The sequence below is a fragment of the Scheffersomyces coipomensis genome (assembly GCF_036884675.1).
Source record: "Scheffersomyces coipomensis strain NRRL Y-17651 chromosome Unknown DFJ63scaffold_5, whole genome shotgun sequence".
Lineage (NCBI taxonomy): Eukaryota > Fungi > Ascomycota > Pichiomycetes > Serinales > Debaryomycetaceae > Scheffersomyces > Scheffersomyces coipomensis.
Window position 1 is genome coordinate 1,000,983 of NW_027042896.1, and position 16,150 is coordinate 1,017,132.

Below are 16,150 nucleotides of genomic sequence, written 5' to 3' on the forward strand. Positions count from 1 at the left end.
GATCAATCAAGTCAATTGATTGATTGATTAAAGAATCAGGAAGCAAGAACCACTAAAGATGACTTATTCTTTTTTCTTTGCTTCTCTTGCAGCAGCCAATTCAGCTTCACGTTCTTTAGCAGCAGGTTCAAGATCAGGGAATGAGGCCACATCAATCTTTGGTTTATGTTGACCTGGATTAAGAACAACGTTATGAGGTTTATTGATTTGACTGAAAGGAACTTGTCTACCATTCATATTGACGATAAGATTTTCAGGATCTAAATTTTTCAAGTCTTCAGGGGTGAAATCCTTTAAAGCAGCATTAAGATTTTGTTGATCTTGGTTTGATTGTTGTTCAGCCATGGTAACTAAGTTGGGATTAAGTAGATATCGATATGATAAGTATAACGAAACAAATACTAATATATTAAATAAAAATGGATTCATTACAGAAGAAGAAACATTTAAATAGTTATTTGAAAATAGCAATGGCAAATAGTGTAGTGTAGTGTGAAATTTGCCATTTTATTCATATGACCTTAATTTGCCTCTCCTTACCGAACTGCCTCTTTTGATCTTTAGTGAGTGGATGGCTCCTCTCTCCCCCCAGATTTAAAGACAACTAAAAAATTCTTTTGTGTCATAAATAGTTGCAATTTTATAAATCGTCTTTATAATTGATAGTAGTAGTAGTAACATTATAATTACCACATGAGGAGTAGATATTAGTGATCCTAAGCTGACTTAATCTTATGCCATGAAGTGTACTTGGAGATATTTTCATGCTTGTTGGACATTGACCTGGTTCAAAGTATCTATTGAAAGAAAAAATAAAGAAATAATTGGTTCTATCAGGGAACTTCTTATGAATATCTAAAGCTTGTTCAATAGCATGCTTAATGTGACTTCTTTCTTGATGTTTGGTAAAGATTTCCAAGTGAACATAGAAGACAATCATAGCATTCTTAGGCCAAAACTTCGTTAAGTTTAAAATCTCTTCCATTGTAGTTTGACCATCATAACCAACAAATTGTTCACAATCTTGAGCCAGACCAAATCTTGGTTTTTGCATAACGTTTAAGCAGTAGCATTTTTCATCAAGAAGACCTTGTTGTTTGGTGTAATTGTAATGTAAGTGTGACATTAATTGTGTTGATGAAGAAGAAAAGTGGTATAAACTTATTGAATTCTGGGGGAAGAATATAAGTCATCTTTTATGTCCATTTTGCAGTTAACATTTATGGTATAGTTGCCTTAAGAGAGTTAATGTATTAAATGTATCTAGAAAAGTACCAAAATTGATCATAACTCTTAATTGGGAAATCGCAAGATTTGGGTAACTACAACGGGTTTTGGTCATCTCATAAAACTTCAGATTCATCTTATTAACTATTAAGCAATATCAGTCAATTCATCAATAATTATAAATCTTAAGCATAAACTCCAAGAATACTTGAAGTTGGATATGGTTTATTATAAGTCATAGTATTGGTTGTAACATTAACTACACCACCAGATGAGTAAAAATTACTAATTCTGAGTTTATATAACTTAATCTCATGAATCTTATCTGGAATGCAAAGATTATCTGGTATCTCATCTGGAGCGTAATATCTATTAATACCAAATGAAAATAAAATAGGTCTATCGGGAAATCGTTGCTTGATATCAATTATAGAATTGATAGCATTGGAAATATCTTGTTCTTCTTCTTTATTATGAATATTAATTATGATGTAAAATATAATATAAGCATTCTTGGGCCAAAACATTGTAGTTTTTAAAATAGTTTTCATTCTAGAACCTTTCATGTCTCTGAGTTTATCCCCTTGCTTTGTCATAACGTGAATCATATAATACCTATCATTAAGAAGAGGTTGTTGGGTTTGATAATTGTATCTGATAGAATTCATTGTGCAATAGATGATGATGGAAAGAAAAGTGGTAAAGATAGTAAACAACCCTATTTATTTTATCAATTATATATTGACTTATGTTGACTTGAGGGTTCAAAACATGTTATGCTATTCGATCATTTGATAATACAATTTGTAATTGCCTAATTTTAGCATTCAAATTTGATTGCCAAAAAAATCGGGTCCTTGTCCGAATTAGGCAATAGTTAAATTTTGATAATTGTAAGATATATTATGAATATCATAGATGAGATTTCACTTAGTGAGTAAAGATCCCATGTCATATATCTGAAATATCATCTTGAATGACTTCAAATGACCAGTCATATATATAAACACTGTAAAATCATTCAAAAACATCGTAATTATGATTCAACTCCACCTTGTTTGCTTCTCCACATTGCACGACCTTTTTTTTTTATTTCTTCATCACTCCAAAAAAAAAAGTTTCTGTTTGAGTCAGGAGTCATCTATTAAGAAATCAGGGTTTTTAACTATCATCAAAATAGTTTAACTGATTTGAACCACAATTGAGTCAACCAAGTCAATTGTACAATCACACCACCAGTTGATCAGGTATTACTATCATTACATCTTAACATTGACGCCACCATTCATGTATAGTGGATTTTAATTAGTCAATATTTTATCTCAATCAGTGTCTGTCCCACACCCTCATACACACAGTATTATTAGCCAAACACATTAGAAAGCTTTTACAAACAACAAGTATCATCATCATTCATATAGAGTTCAAGCTTAGTTCATATTTCTGGTAATTTACCATTCTGCATATATTTTATAATAATCAAAAAGTTAATGAATATACCATTAAAGGCGGAACCCAAAGTTTCCACCATCAATATATTGGATGATTCAAAGTTTCAACTAGATGATGATAAAGGGACTACTCCAAAGCAAAGCATCTCCAATACCACCGATAATAGCAGTGGAACCTACGAAACTGATCATAGCATTGAATCCTATCAACCAGGCTCTAGCAATAGGTTAGATCAAACTAGTTCATTTGGATCACACCTCCTTAAATTAAGACAAAAAATCGACCCTAATCAAAGACAAGAACTGTTACCTCCTCCTACTAAGGAAATCACCAATTATCGTGCATTAAGAAGATATTCTGAAACTGAAAAGAACAATTTCGATGAAACTACAGGTCATAGATTATATGATGATGGGAAAATTAGACCTCAAGTTCCTAGAACTGAAAATCCTAATCATGATTTTAATCGATTTAATACATTCACTTCATTAAATAAAGTAAATGAAGATAGTAATCAAACAAGTAATAGAACTAGTAGAGCCCAGAGTCCTACTAAAATATATTCCCGATCTCATGATGAACTTATTGATACTGGTGATGCAGATTATGTGGTGGGATTAGAAGATGAATATATTCCAGGATTAGATTTTGCTGATTTGATCTATAGATGGAATAAAAACGTCAGTGATCAAAATCTAATTGAAAATGCATCTTCAAATCAATATGATATTAAAAATGAAAATTTAATTCATTCAAATACTACTAGTCATACTTCAACTCCTCAAAGTCGTGAAGCTTCATATTTAGATTTAAATCAATTACATGCTAAGGTTGCTCCTCAACCAATTAGATCGAATCAATCTAATCCAGGTAAATTCTCATATTCAAAATTACATGATTTTATGAAATCAAGAGGTACTACTGCTGGAGGTACCGTATCTAATAATTCCCATTCAAATTCAAATTCAACCACAGGTTTAAATATAATTAACGAAGGTGCTTTAACTATACCGTCAAATATTGAAATCAAACCCAAAAAACCAGGTCACAATCATAATAATAATGGTGAAGATGATCATAAGCCTAAGAGACAAAAATCAGACTTACCTGATGAAATCAATTATGAATGGATTTTAAATAGTTTACCTCAGAATTTTAATGATTTACCTTATTCACAACGGAAGAAATTAGTTCGTTCATTTTCAGAATCAATTGATTATTCTCAATTCTCATTATTTGCTAAGAATTATCTTAATGATAAATTTGGTAGTTCCAATAGTTCAGGTAAAACAAATAGAAGTGGTGGTAATGGTGGAGGAATCAATTCGGGGAATAATAGTTTTGTTAGAAGATCAAGAATGGGTAGTGTCAGCACGGTTGCTGAAAGATTATTAGCTAGAACTTCTACCAATGATTTAAAACAACTCGATAGTAAAGTACCAAGAGTTAATGTGGATGAAAAAGGTGCTATTGTCATGAATCATGAATTAGGTAAAATCATCGGTTTCGGTGCATTTGGAGTAATTCGAGAATGTGTGGATAATTTTGGTACCGTTAGAGCCATTAAGATTGTGAAATCAACTCGTGATATGGATTCATCTCCTTCAAGAACTTCATCTCCTAGTAGAGCTGACTTAAGGAAGAATAAACCCAATGCCAAAGTTTTGGAAGTATTTAAGAAGGAAATAGCTATTTGGAAACAATTACATCATGAGAATATCCTACCATTATTAAAATATCTTGAAACTGAACATGCCATATTTTGTATTACTAATAGAATTTACGGTGGTACTCTTTTTGAATTAGTTTCCAGTTGGGGTTTATATAGCGGTGGAATAATGAATACGACAGGTCCATTAGAGTTTTCCATCGAAGGTCAAATGGATAGATTAATGAAAGTTATTCGTTGTACGGCTCAAATTGTGAAAGCTTTATTATACATGCATGAAATGAAGGGGATTGTTCATGGAGATATGAAATTAGAGAATGTTTTAGTGGAATCTGAAGAAAAAGATGGGGAATATAAAATGATTCTTTGTGATTTTGGAATGTCAAGAGTTTATACTTCAAGATTAAGTAGAAAATCTTCGGCTCGATACTTACCAAATCCAATATCTCCACTTTTGGTTGATGAAGAAACTTTAATGATGAGAAGTAGATCATCTAATACTGAAACTAGAAAACCATATCAAGGTGGCGATTCGGCTAGTACGAGGAATCTCAAAGTTCAAGATGATTCTAGACTTGGTATTTCTCAATTATTTAAATCACTTGGTCCATCATTACAATCAGTTGATTTAACTCCAACTCATTCAGGATTATTTAATTCAAAATTAGAAGTCAGACCGATTAATAACAGTAATGAAGGGATTGATTCAGAATTACCTCATTCACATATAGGTTCATTGCCTTATGCTTCCCCTGAATTATTATCACCTTCACCACCTCCATTAGGACCACTGGCAGATGTTTGGGCATTGGGAGTATTAATTTATACTATGTGTGTGGGGAAATTACCATTTCAACATCAATATGAACCAAGATTACGAGCTATGATTACGGCGGGTAAATATAATAAAGATGATTTAAAAAAGGCATGTTTATTAGAATGGATATTTAAAGAGAAAACCGATGATGATAGTAAATCGGATAATAATAAAGATGTATTACCAGCAAGTTTAATGATTCAATCACCTTCATTGATTGATCTTAAACGTCAACAAGAATTACAAGTCTTACAAAAGGCATGGTTAGAATATAAGGATACAAGGGAATTTGAATGGTTATATAATATTATAACAGGATGTTTAGAAAAGGATATTACAAAAAGATGGGATATGGAAATGATTTATGAATCATTTTGTCGTAATAGTGGAGAAATTGAAAGAATGAGTACAGCATAAGCTAAAGTTCATTCGTTCACATATTATTTTTTTATTTAAATTTGGCATATGTATTATTATACTCTCTCCTCAAATTTAATTTTTAATGAAATGTACGAAATTTTAATAAATTTTATTTCACTATATAACCTAATTCAATCTATACAGACCTAAACATATATACTAAACTACCAAATTTAATCTTCTTCAACTTTAAGAATGATTTTACCACTAACTTTACCAGCCGCCAAGTGTGCAAAAGCTTTATCGAACTCGGAAAATTTGTAGTAACTATCAATGAATGGTTTCAATTTACCTTCTTCAATCAATTGTCTACCACCTTCAATCCAATCTGGAGCGAAACTTCCTAAATGTAATTTATAAGTATAAGGCAAATAATTATAACTTGACAACAACGATCTTTTAACAGTCTGTAAAATGAGTAAGAAATTTGGGAAAGTTAATTGATCAAATCCATCATCACCCACAACGGTAGCGTAAAGACCACCTGTTTTAGGGAAGAGATATTCAATCTTGGGAAATAAGTCATTACTACCTACACAATCGTAGATGATATCAAATGGTTCGCTGTCTTTGACCAATTCTAAAGCACCATTAAGAATTGACCCTTTGGTATAATCAATTGTTCCTTTGGCACCTAATTCTTTAACTACTGCTTCTGATCTTGATGAAGCACTGGCGTAGATTTCTTTGGCCCCTTCTAATTTAAGATATTGAATAAGGTATCTACCAACAGAACTACCACCACCAAGAACCAATATTTTCTTATCTTTCAAATCAACTCCGACTGTCATTCTACGGATAGTTCCATACACTTCAGGCCAAGAACTAGCGTCAGTTAAAGAAAGATTCTTAGGAGCATGAGTAAGTTCACCCTCAGCCTTTTTAGTAGTATCAACCAATACATATTCACTGAAAGTCCCATGTGGAACAAAACCAGCATAGAATCCCAGAACCAAGTCACCTACTCTGAATGCTGTAGTTAATTGTGCTTTTTCACCAATAGCCACAATTTTACCACTATAATCTTCACCGAGACCTCTTTTACCTAAAAGATAGTTTAAAGGCCAAAACGATAAGTTATACAATTTAACATCAAGAGGATTAAAAGCAGCAGCATGGATTTTTACTAAAATCTTATCAGCTGGAACATTGAAACTTCCATCGATTTGTTTCTCTAATTTGATAGTGATATCGTCAAGTTTAAGACCACTTGTACTGCTAGTGTATGTGTAAGCTTTGTAAGTAAATGTATCAGATGTGAAAGTCATGATGGATTGATGATGTTGATGATGATGATGACGATGATACTTCGATACTCTCAATGGTTAATAATATTCAATTGACGATGGCAATCAAGACTATTTATATATTTTGTTAACAGCGAGTTTTAAAGTGTAGTTAAGAGTATCCCTATCCCCCATATACATAGTTTTTCTCGGACTTTGCGCGGATATTAATTGCAACTTTTTCCTAATTCGGTTCATTGCTTAATAATGAAAATAGATCACAAATTATCCGGAGCTATATGGGGTTAATAGTATCAAGATAATATGAAGTATATGAATGTATATCAAAGTGTGGTATATAGATAAGAGATGAATTAATCTTCTTCGACTTTGAGAATGATCTTACCGCTGACTTTACCAGTTTTCAAATGGTCAAAAGCTTTATCGAACTCGGAAAATTTGTAGTAACTATCAATGAATGGTTTCAATTTACCTTCTTCAATCAATTGTCTACCACCTTCAATCCAATCTAGACCAGTTATACCAAGATGTAATTTATAAGTATAAGGCAAATAATTATAACTTGATAATAATGATCTCTTGACACTAGTCAAAGTCAGTAATAAACTCGATATTGATAATTTAAGAAACCCGGCATCACCCACGATTGTTGCATATCGACCACCTGTTTTAGGAAAGAGATATTCAATCTTGGGGAATAAATCATTACTTCCTACACAATCGTAGATGATATCAAATGGTTCACCATTCAGGACTAATTCTAGAGCCGGATTAAGAATTGACCCCTTTGTGTAATCGATTGTACCTTTTGCACCTAATTCTTTAACTACGGCAGCTGATCTTGGTGAAGCTGTGGCGTAGATTTCTTTGGCCCCTTCTAATCTAAGGTATTGGATAAGGGATCTACCAATAGAACTACCGCCACCAAGAACCAAGAATTTTTTATCTTTCAAATCGACGCCGACTGTCATTATACGAACTGTTCCGTACACTTCAGGCCAAGAACTAGCGTCAGTTAAAGAAAGATTCTTAGGAGCATGTGTGAGTTGCCCATCAGCGTTCTTAGAAGGATCAACTAATATATACTCAGCAAAAGTCCCATTTGGAACAAATGAAGTAGAGAATCCCAGTACTAAATCACCTTCTTTGAATGCTGTACTTAATTGAGCCTTATCACCAATAGCCACAATTTTGCCACTATAATCTTCTCCAAGACCTCGTTTACCTAAAAGATAATTCAAAGGCCAAATAGATAAGTTGTATAATTTAACATCAACTGGATTCAACGCAGCAGCATGAATTTTGACTAGTATCTTATCAGCTGGAACGTTGTAGGTACCATCCCTTTGTTTCTCTAATTTGATAGTGATATCGTCAAGTCTAACACCACTTGTACTGCTAGTGTATGTATAAGCTTTGTAAGTAAATGTATCAGATGTGAAAGTCATGATTGATTGATTGATGACGATGATGATACTTCGATACTCTCAATGGCAAATAATATTCAATTGGCGATGGCAAACTCATTGTAAGCTTTTGAGTTTTAAGGTGTGGTTTCCCCCCCTCCCCATATAACGTCAAACTTCATTTTGCGCGGATATTAATTGCAGCTTTTTCCTAATTCGGTTTAATGATGATACTACGAAGATAATATGGAGTAGATGAATATATTGAAGTATCTTATATAGAAAAGAGATAAATTAATCTTCTTCAACTTTAAGAATAACCTTTCCACTGACTTTACCTGATTCTAACCGTGCAAGAGCTTTGTCCAATTCAGAAAACTTATAATAACTATCAATAAATGGTTTCACTTTACCTTCTTCAATTAAGTCTCTACCACTTTCAATCCAATCGGGATCATATTTACCTAACAGTAACCTATACGTATAAGGTAATCTATTATATTTTGACAAGATTGATCTTCTAATACTTCTTGAAACGGCTAAGACACTTGAAAGTGATAATTTATAGACCACAGAATCACCAACAATAGTACCGTAATGACCTCCTAATTTGGGGAAGAGATATTTAATCTTTGGAAATAACTCATCACTTCCGACACAATCTAAAATGATATCAAATGGTTCAGTCTTTTGAACCAATTCTAAAACAGAATTAAGAATTGGACCTTTTGTATAATCAATTGTACCTTTTGCACCTAACTCTTTAACCACTGTTTCAGATCTTGGAGACGCAGTAGCATAAATTTCTTTGGCGCCTTTCACTTTTAAATATTGGATAAGGTATCTACCAACAGAACTACCACCTCCAAGAACCAAAACTTTCTTATCTTGTAAATCTACTCCAGCTGTCATTTTGTGAATACTGGCATACACTTCAGGCCAAGCACAGGTATCCGTTAAAGAAATATTTTTTGGAGCGTGTGTAAGTTCCCCTTCAGCACTATTAGATGTATCAACTAATATATATTCACTGAATGTACCATTTGGAATAAAAACAAAAGCAAGTCCTTGTACTAAATCACCGACCTTAAACTTACCATTCTTTTTTACCTTTTCGCCAATAGCCACAATTGTACCACTGTAATCTTCCCCAAGACCTCTTTTACCTAGAAAATAGTTGAGGGGCCATACAGACACGTTATACAATTTAACATCAAGTGGATTCAAAGCAGCTGCGTGGATTTTGACTAAGATCTTATTAGGTGAAATATTGTAGGTACCATCCCTTTGTTTGTCTAACTTAATAGTAATATCATCAAGGTTAATACCACTTGTACTGCTAGTATAAGTGTAGGCTTTATAAGTAAATGTTTTGGATGTGAAGATCATCTTGGATTGATTGCTAATGAAGATTCTTCGATGTTATATTAGATTCATAATTTTGAATTAATCAATTGGTTCTAATAGTGGCTATTTATACTTTAACTGACTCTACTACTGTTAAAATCATTTAACTATGGCCATACGGATTTTGAGCGGAATTTAATTGCAACCATTTTTTTGGCTGCTGCATTTTGTATACAAACGAAAAAAATGTAAACAGAATAAATTTTAGCCGTGAGCATTATCCGTCCTTTATGTCAACATGAGTTTAAATACGAAATAAGAAATTTTGTTTTGTACTATTATAGGTGAAATTAGATATAGAGGATAGAAGGAGAAAGAAATTCTCTTCAATTATAATCTCCGCTTTAGCTCTTGCAATTTTTAGCGACTAAGATCAGTTGAAATTACCAACTTCAATCAGTTCTCATTCATTGTCTCATTATATCCTGATATATTCAACATGTATACAAATATTCACTTAAATACTATAAACTATCATAATTTAACAGAACTAAACCTTTAGTAAAAAAACTACATAGATATAGAAATTATCTATATTTAATCTTCTTCGACTTTAAGAATAATCTTACCACTGACTTTACCAGCTTCCAAATAAGCAAGTCCTTTCTCCAACTCAGAAAACTTATAATAACGGTCAATAAACGGTTTCAATTTCCCTTCTTCAATCAATTGTTTTCCACGTTCAATCCAACCAGGCTCAAAATGTCCCAAAAGAAATTTATAACTATAAGGCAATTTATTATTATCAGATGACTTTGCTCTTCTGACACTACCCAAGTGGAGCCTGATTTTCGAAATCGATAATTTAGTAGCCGTTGAATCACCTACAACAGTATTATAATGACCACCAGATTTGGGAAGGATATCAGTAATCTTGGGAAATAATTCATTACCTCCAACACAATCTAAAATGATATCAAATGGTTCACTTTTGTGAACTAACTCTAAAACAGGATTAAGGATGGAGCCTTTAGTATAATCGATTGTTCCTTTGGCACCTAATTCTTTGGCGAGTGCGGCAGACCTTGATGAAGCGGTTGCATAGATCTCTCTAGCCCCTTCTAATTTAAGATATTGAATAAGGTATCTACCAATAGAACTACCACCACCAAGAACCAATATTTTCTTATCTTTCAAGTCAAGCCCAGCTGTAATTCTATTCACTGTACCGTAAACTTCAGGCCAAGAACAGGCATCAGTTAATGAAAGATTCTTAACAACATGAGTAAATTCACCTTCAGTTTTAACGCTAGTATCAACTAATATGTACTCACTAAAAGTACCATTTGGAACAAACCCAACAAAGAATCCTTGAACTAAATCACCAACTTTAAACTTACCAGCCAGTTTCACCTTTGAACCAATTGCAACAATCTTACCACTATAATCTTCACCAAGACCTCGTTTACCAGTAAAATAATGGATCGGCCATACAGCTAAGTTATATAATTTGACATCAAACAAATTCAAAGCAGCAGCATGGACTTTGATTAAAACTTTATCAGCTGGAACATTATAACTACCATCACTTTGTTTCTCTAATTTGATAGAAATATCACCAAGTTTAACTCCACTTGTACTACTGGTATAAGTGTAAGCTTTGTAAGTAAATTTATCAGATTTGAAGTTCATCTTGGATTGCTTGCTTGTGATAATGATTTGATACTATTGTACAATGGTAATAGTCAATTGATCAATTGGTTCTACTAGACGTCATTTATACGCTACCTGATTTTGTTAATCGCAAAAAAATTTAAGGTGTTTAGTTATCCCCATCGGACTTTGCGCGGAATTTAATTGCAGCCAATTTTTGGATGTTAATAATCAATTTAGATTTCATATACGATAAATAAAATTATTCATACTTCAATTTTATCCGTAAAATTATCCGTAATAAATGTCAAATATGAGTGTGGATTTGACGTGGCTGTGATTATTTTGATTTGTAATACGTCATTTGCATAATTAGCTAATTTAATCAGAATTATTGTACTGTTGGATCATAACCATTTTATCATGAGATATGAAATATATCTCTAATTCTATAACGATACTCTGATATATTCAATACATATGTAAGTATAAAAAGAAGTAACTTATTAAATCAATCTTCTTCGACTTTAAGAATTACCTTTCCACTGACTTTACCCGCTTCCAAATGGGCAAGAGCTTTGTTCAAATCAGAAAATTTATAATAACTATCAATAAACGTTTTCAATTTACCTTCCTCAATCAATTGTTTACCACCTTCAATCCAATCTGGATCGAAATTTCCAAAGTGAACCTTATAAGTATAAGGTAATCTATTATAATTTGATAAAACCATTCTCTTGATACTAGTCAAAGTGAGCAATAAAGTAGATGCCGACAATTTAAGAAATCCAGCATCGCCAACAATTGTAGCGTATCGACCACCAGTTTTAGGTAAGAGATACTCGATTTTGGGGAATAAATCATTACTTCCTACACAATCGTAGATGATATCAAATGGTTCACCATTCAGGACTAATTCTAAAGCACCATTAAGAATTGACCCCTTTGTGTAATCGATTGTACTTTTGGCACCTAATTCCTTAACTACTGCTTCCGATCTTGGTGAAGCAGAAGCATAGATTTCTTTAGCGCCTTCTAATTTAATATATTGAATGAGGCATCTACCAACAGCACTACCACCACCAAGAACCAATATTTTCTTATCTTTCAAATCCACACCAACCGTTAATCTACGGACAGTTCCATATACAGAAGGCCAAGAACTTGCATCAGTCAACGAAAGATTCTTAGGTGTGTGAGTAAGCTCACCCTCAGCTTTATTACCAGGTTCAACTAATAAATACTCACTAAAAGCACCATTTGGAACACTATGAGCAAAGAATCCATTAACAGAATCCCCTACTCTAAATGCAGTACTCAATTGAGCCTTTTCACCAATTGCAACAATTTTACCACTATACTCCTTACCCATACCTTGTTGGCCAATAAGATAGTGGAAAGGCCAATAAGCCAAGTTATATATTTTGAGATCTATCAAATTCAATGCAGCCGCATGGACTTTAATTAAAATCTTATCAGCTGGAACATTGTAACTACCATCAATTTGTTTCTCTAATTTAAGAGTGATATCTTGAAGTTCAATGGCACTTTTATTGCCTGTAAAGACGTAAGCCTTATAAGTTAAGGTATCAGATGTGAACGTCATAGTCAATGATGCTAATTTAAGTTCAAATTGGTTATACAATTGATGGATGATGATAAGGCGTGGTTCTATTTATATGATAATTTTTTGTTATCGTGGGGAGGATTAGTTACCGCCACATCATATACGATGTGTATGCGGAGATCTTCTTTTTACACATCTCATATTTTTCAAGCCTCTCTAATATTACTTGTGGGATGGACTATCTAAATATTAATCTGTATTATAGTATTACGTAGATATATAATAGGGATAGAATATGGCTTATTCTTCAATTTTAACCACCACTTTACCATTAGCCTTTTCTGTAGCTAATAATTCAATGGCTTTATCAAGGTCTTCAAATTTGAAATATGTATCCACAAATATCTTTAAATGCCCATCTTCAATTAATTGTCGACCTTCTTTAATCCAATCACCATCACTATTAAGTAAATGAAGTCGATAATTATATCCCAATGTATGGATTATGGATGCAAACCGTCTTTTAAATACTGTAAAGTAAGATGTAATAGTCTTTATACTTAGATTTAATGATTTACCATCCCCTACAATAGTTTGATAATTACCTGATCCATCTGAAGGTAAAATATCATAAATTGAAGGGAATAATTCTGCATTTCCAATACAATCATAAATATGATCAAATGTACCATCTTTTACAAATTCCAAAGTTGGATTTAATATTGATCCTTGAGTATAATCGATGGTATTAGTAGCACCTAATTGCTTAACTAAATCAACTGATCTTGGAGAACAAGTTACAATGATTTCTTTGGCTCCTTTACTTTTAATGACTTGAATAAGATATCTTCCAACTGATGTAGCACCACCCAAAATCAATACTTTTTTATCAGTGAAATTATAATCATGAGTTAATTGGTATGTAGTTCCATATACCAATGGCCAAGATGCTGCTTGAGCTAAGGTGATATTACTAGGGATATTCGTTATTTGTTTATCAGCATTATTAGTTCCATCCACTAATATATATTCACTTAATGTACCTGTAGGACTAAAATGAGGATAAAACCCTTGAACAAGATCACCAACATTTAAATGAGTTGATATTTGAGCTTTTTTCCCAATGGCAACAATCCTACCACTATAATCCTTTCCAAGACCTTGATATCCCAAAATGAATTGAACTGGCCAATAAGCTAAATTATGAATTTTAAGATCAACAGGGTTCAAGGCGGCCGCATAGACTTTGACAAGGATCTTTGAAGTTGGAACGTTATAACTTCCATCACTTTGTTTTTGTAATTTGATTTCCTGATCACGAATTACAATTGGCTCTGATCTCGTTTTAAAAGTATACGCCTTATACTTTAAAGTGTCAGTTGTGAATCCCATCGCAAATATTCTGTAAATCAATAAAAATAATAATAATAATAACAAACAGTTGGCTGGAACAAGAACTTAGTCTCTATATATACAAATAATTATAGTTTTAGTTTTGATCTACAAAAGTGAATTTTGCCATCCAATTCAATTAAAGAGAGATCATATGCAAATTCTTAATGGAACATTCAATATCATTCAACTCCATCTTCCGTTTCCTAAATGTGGTTGGAGATCAAAATTACCTAATTGGGAAAGGTAATGTCGCGGCATGGATTTACCAGGAGGTTTGGATGTTTTTTTGTTTTCAGTTTTGTGTCCTGTTTATGTTTTTGATTTATTTGGGATCAATGATGATACCAAATATAGCCATTGGATATATATATATATATAAATGGTATAAAAGTTTGTTTCAAGTCAAACAATACCAACCAACTAATAATCATATAGACACACTCACAAACAATGACATTACCAGATGGATATGTGTTTCGAAAATTAAAGTTATCTGATTATTCATCCTATGTTGAAAATTTAAAAGTGTTAACTACAGTGGGTAATATTACTATTGAAAATTTCACTAAATTATTGAATTATTGGGAATCATTACCTGATTTATATCATCCCTATGTCATCAGTAGTCCAGCTGGTGTAGTGGTTGCCACTGGAATGTTATTAGTTGAACATAAATTGATTCATGAATGTGGTTTAGTAGGTCATATTGAAGATATATCAGTATCAACTTCTGAACAAGGTAAAAAATTAGGATATTATATGATTACATCTTTAACTTCTATAGCCAAAGAGTATGGTTGTTATAAAGTTATATTGGATTGTTCTCCTGAAAATGCTGGATTCTATGGAAAATGTGGGTTTAAACAATGTGGTATAGAAATGTCAACTCGTTTTGATTAGTTACTGTTTACATACAAGGTTTTGGTTATAACTTTAAAATTGCATCTTTTCATTATAACATTATACAAACTATACATATATATTCATTCATTTATATAGCCTGCCAGTATTAGCGATAAAGTACACTTGGAAATTACTAAAAATTTCCATCATCTAATAGATATATTTATTCATATAGATTGATGTCATCATATCTTTTCTAAAGCCTATACGTAAATTAATGTTAGTATTTTGGTTATTCATAGTAAAACAGTCTCTTTGAATTATACATACCTCTAATGATACAATCGAGTTACCTCTAATCACCACGGTACCAATGTTTAATTTCTCTCCATCAGCCAGTTCTTCTAGCGCATCTACCAACGTTATGTTCAAGAACACATCGTATCCTCTTAATGTCCCCGTCACTTTTCTAGTTCCATTCAACTGTATGGACAACTTCTTGTCCATATAGCTCTTTAACTCGGGTGCTGATACCATTGTGATTGAATTATTATTGTTGATGATAGATAGTAATGGATTGATGATGATAGTTTAAATTTTTCTAGTTCAATTTTTCGATTTTGTAAACGCGATCATTTAAAGATTTACAGCCAAATGATTTTAAACGTAAACAATCCAATTCATTGGTCATAATATGAGTAATATACCAGATATAACGTCTTTGTCAGACTTGATAACAACTTCTCCACATCAAGGAACACCTAGTTCGCATGCACCAACTAGTGATAGCGATGGAGGCCATGAATTCCAACAATTGGAAAGTGAGATAGGACTTGATTTAGCTAGTCTGAAAGTTGTAAAGAAATCAACCAATGAAGAAGAAGAGGAGGAGGAACAAACTATTCAATCACAAGAACCAACTGTGGAAGATACCAGCGATGTACGGGAAGTTGAGATACTACTTCAGAAACAACAGCAAAAGTTGAACCTCATAGATAAACGAGAAGAATTACTTCGATCAAGATCACAATTGAAAGATAATGTGGAGGACTTACGAATTAAACTCAAACAATTGAAAGCTTTACAAGCAAGCAAACTCACCAAAAG

General features: G+C 32.6%; 11 protein-coding genes across 11 annotated transcripts; 2 read left to right on the forward strand and 9 right to left on the reverse strand. All coding sequences in view use genetic code 12, as the record gives it.

Moving 5' to 3' along the window:
* Positions 1 to 63: 63 nt before the first annotated feature.
* ASR3 (Asr3p) lies at positions 64 to 429 on the reverse strand (the record flags this gene model as incomplete). The annotated part of the gene is made up of 1 exon (XM_064906354.1): positions 64 to 429. The coding sequence occupies one exon, from the start codon at positions 427 to 429 to the stop codon at positions 64 to 66; it is 366 nt and encodes a 121-aa protein (XP_064761119.1).
* A 983-nt stretch (positions 430 to 1,412) lies between these two features.
* Positions 1,413 to 1,895, reverse strand: DFJ63DRAFT_314394 (uncharacterized protein; the record flags this gene model as incomplete). Its single annotated transcript, XM_064906355.1, has 1 exon — positions 1,413 to 1,895. One exon carries the CDS (start codon positions 1,893 to 1,895, stop codon positions 1,413 to 1,415), a length of 483 nt encoding a protein of 160 aa, XP_064761120.1.
* Positions 1,896 to 2,391: 496 nt separating this feature from the next.
* Positions 2,392 to 5,699, forward strand: DFJ63DRAFT_320031 (protein kinase). The gene has a single exon (XM_064907141.1). It carries the CDS (start codon positions 2,718 to 2,720, stop codon positions 5,580 to 5,582), a length of 2,865 nt encoding a protein of 954 aa, XP_064761121.1. The 5' UTR covers positions 2,392 to 2,717; the 3' UTR covers positions 5,583 to 5,699.
* Positions 5,700 to 5,758: 59 nt separating this feature from the next.
* Positions 5,759 to 6,853, reverse strand: DFJ63DRAFT_314396 (uncharacterized protein; the record flags this gene model as incomplete). Its single annotated transcript, XM_064906356.1, has 1 exon — positions 5,759 to 6,853. The coding sequence occupies one exon, from the start codon at positions 6,851 to 6,853 to the stop codon at positions 5,759 to 5,761; it is 1,095 nt and encodes a 364-aa protein (XP_064761122.1).
* A 332-nt stretch (positions 6,854 to 7,185) lies between these two features.
* On the reverse strand, positions 7,186 to 8,280 carry DFJ63DRAFT_314397 (uncharacterized protein; the record flags this gene model as incomplete). The annotated part of the gene is made up of 1 exon (XM_064906357.1): positions 7,186 to 8,280. One exon carries the CDS (start codon positions 8,278 to 8,280, stop codon positions 7,186 to 7,188), a length of 1,095 nt encoding a protein of 364 aa, XP_064761123.1.
* Positions 8,281 to 8,532: 252 nt separating this feature from the next.
* Positions 8,533 to 9,627, reverse strand: DFJ63DRAFT_336539 (chaperonin 10-like protein; the record flags this gene model as incomplete). Its single annotated transcript, XM_064908397.1, has 1 exon — positions 8,533 to 9,627. The coding sequence occupies one exon, from the start codon at positions 9,625 to 9,627 to the stop codon at positions 8,533 to 8,535; it is 1,095 nt and encodes a 364-aa protein (XP_064761124.1).
* A 555-nt stretch (positions 9,628 to 10,182) lies between these two features.
* DFJ63DRAFT_336540 (uncharacterized protein) lies at positions 10,183 to 11,277 on the reverse strand (the record flags this gene model as incomplete). The annotated part of the gene is made up of 1 exon (XM_064908398.1): positions 10,183 to 11,277. One exon carries the CDS (start codon positions 11,275 to 11,277, stop codon positions 10,183 to 10,185), a length of 1,095 nt encoding a protein of 364 aa, XP_064761125.1.
* Positions 11,278 to 11,749: 472 nt separating this feature from the next.
* Positions 11,750 to 12,844, reverse strand: DFJ63DRAFT_314400 (uncharacterized protein; the record flags this gene model as incomplete). Its single annotated transcript, XM_064906358.1, has 1 exon — positions 11,750 to 12,844. One exon carries the CDS (start codon positions 12,842 to 12,844, stop codon positions 11,750 to 11,752), a length of 1,095 nt encoding a protein of 364 aa, XP_064761126.1.
* Positions 12,845 to 13,105: 261 nt separating this feature from the next.
* Positions 13,106 to 14,197, reverse strand: DFJ63DRAFT_314401 (uncharacterized protein; the record flags this gene model as incomplete). The annotated part of the gene is made up of 1 exon (XM_064906359.1): positions 13,106 to 14,197. The coding sequence occupies one exon, from the start codon at positions 14,195 to 14,197 to the stop codon at positions 13,106 to 13,108; it is 1,092 nt and encodes a 363-aa protein (XP_064761127.1).
* Positions 14,198 to 14,650: 453 nt separating this feature from the next.
* Positions 14,651 to 15,100, forward strand: GNA1 (glucosamine 6-phosphate N-acetyltransferase; the record flags this gene model as incomplete). Its single annotated transcript, XM_064905141.1, has 1 exon — positions 14,651 to 15,100. One exon carries the CDS (start codon positions 14,651 to 14,653, stop codon positions 15,098 to 15,100), a length of 450 nt encoding a protein of 149 aa, XP_064761128.1.
* A 273-nt stretch (positions 15,101 to 15,373) lies between these two features.
* Positions 15,374 to 15,574, reverse strand: DFJ63DRAFT_274007 (mRNA splicing protein; the record flags this gene model as incomplete). The annotated part of the gene is made up of 1 exon (XM_064904586.1): positions 15,374 to 15,574. A coding segment is annotated over one exon (201 nt), but the record flags the coding sequence as incomplete, so codon positions are not given.
* Between the last annotated feature and the right edge of the window lie 576 nt (positions 15,575 to 16,150).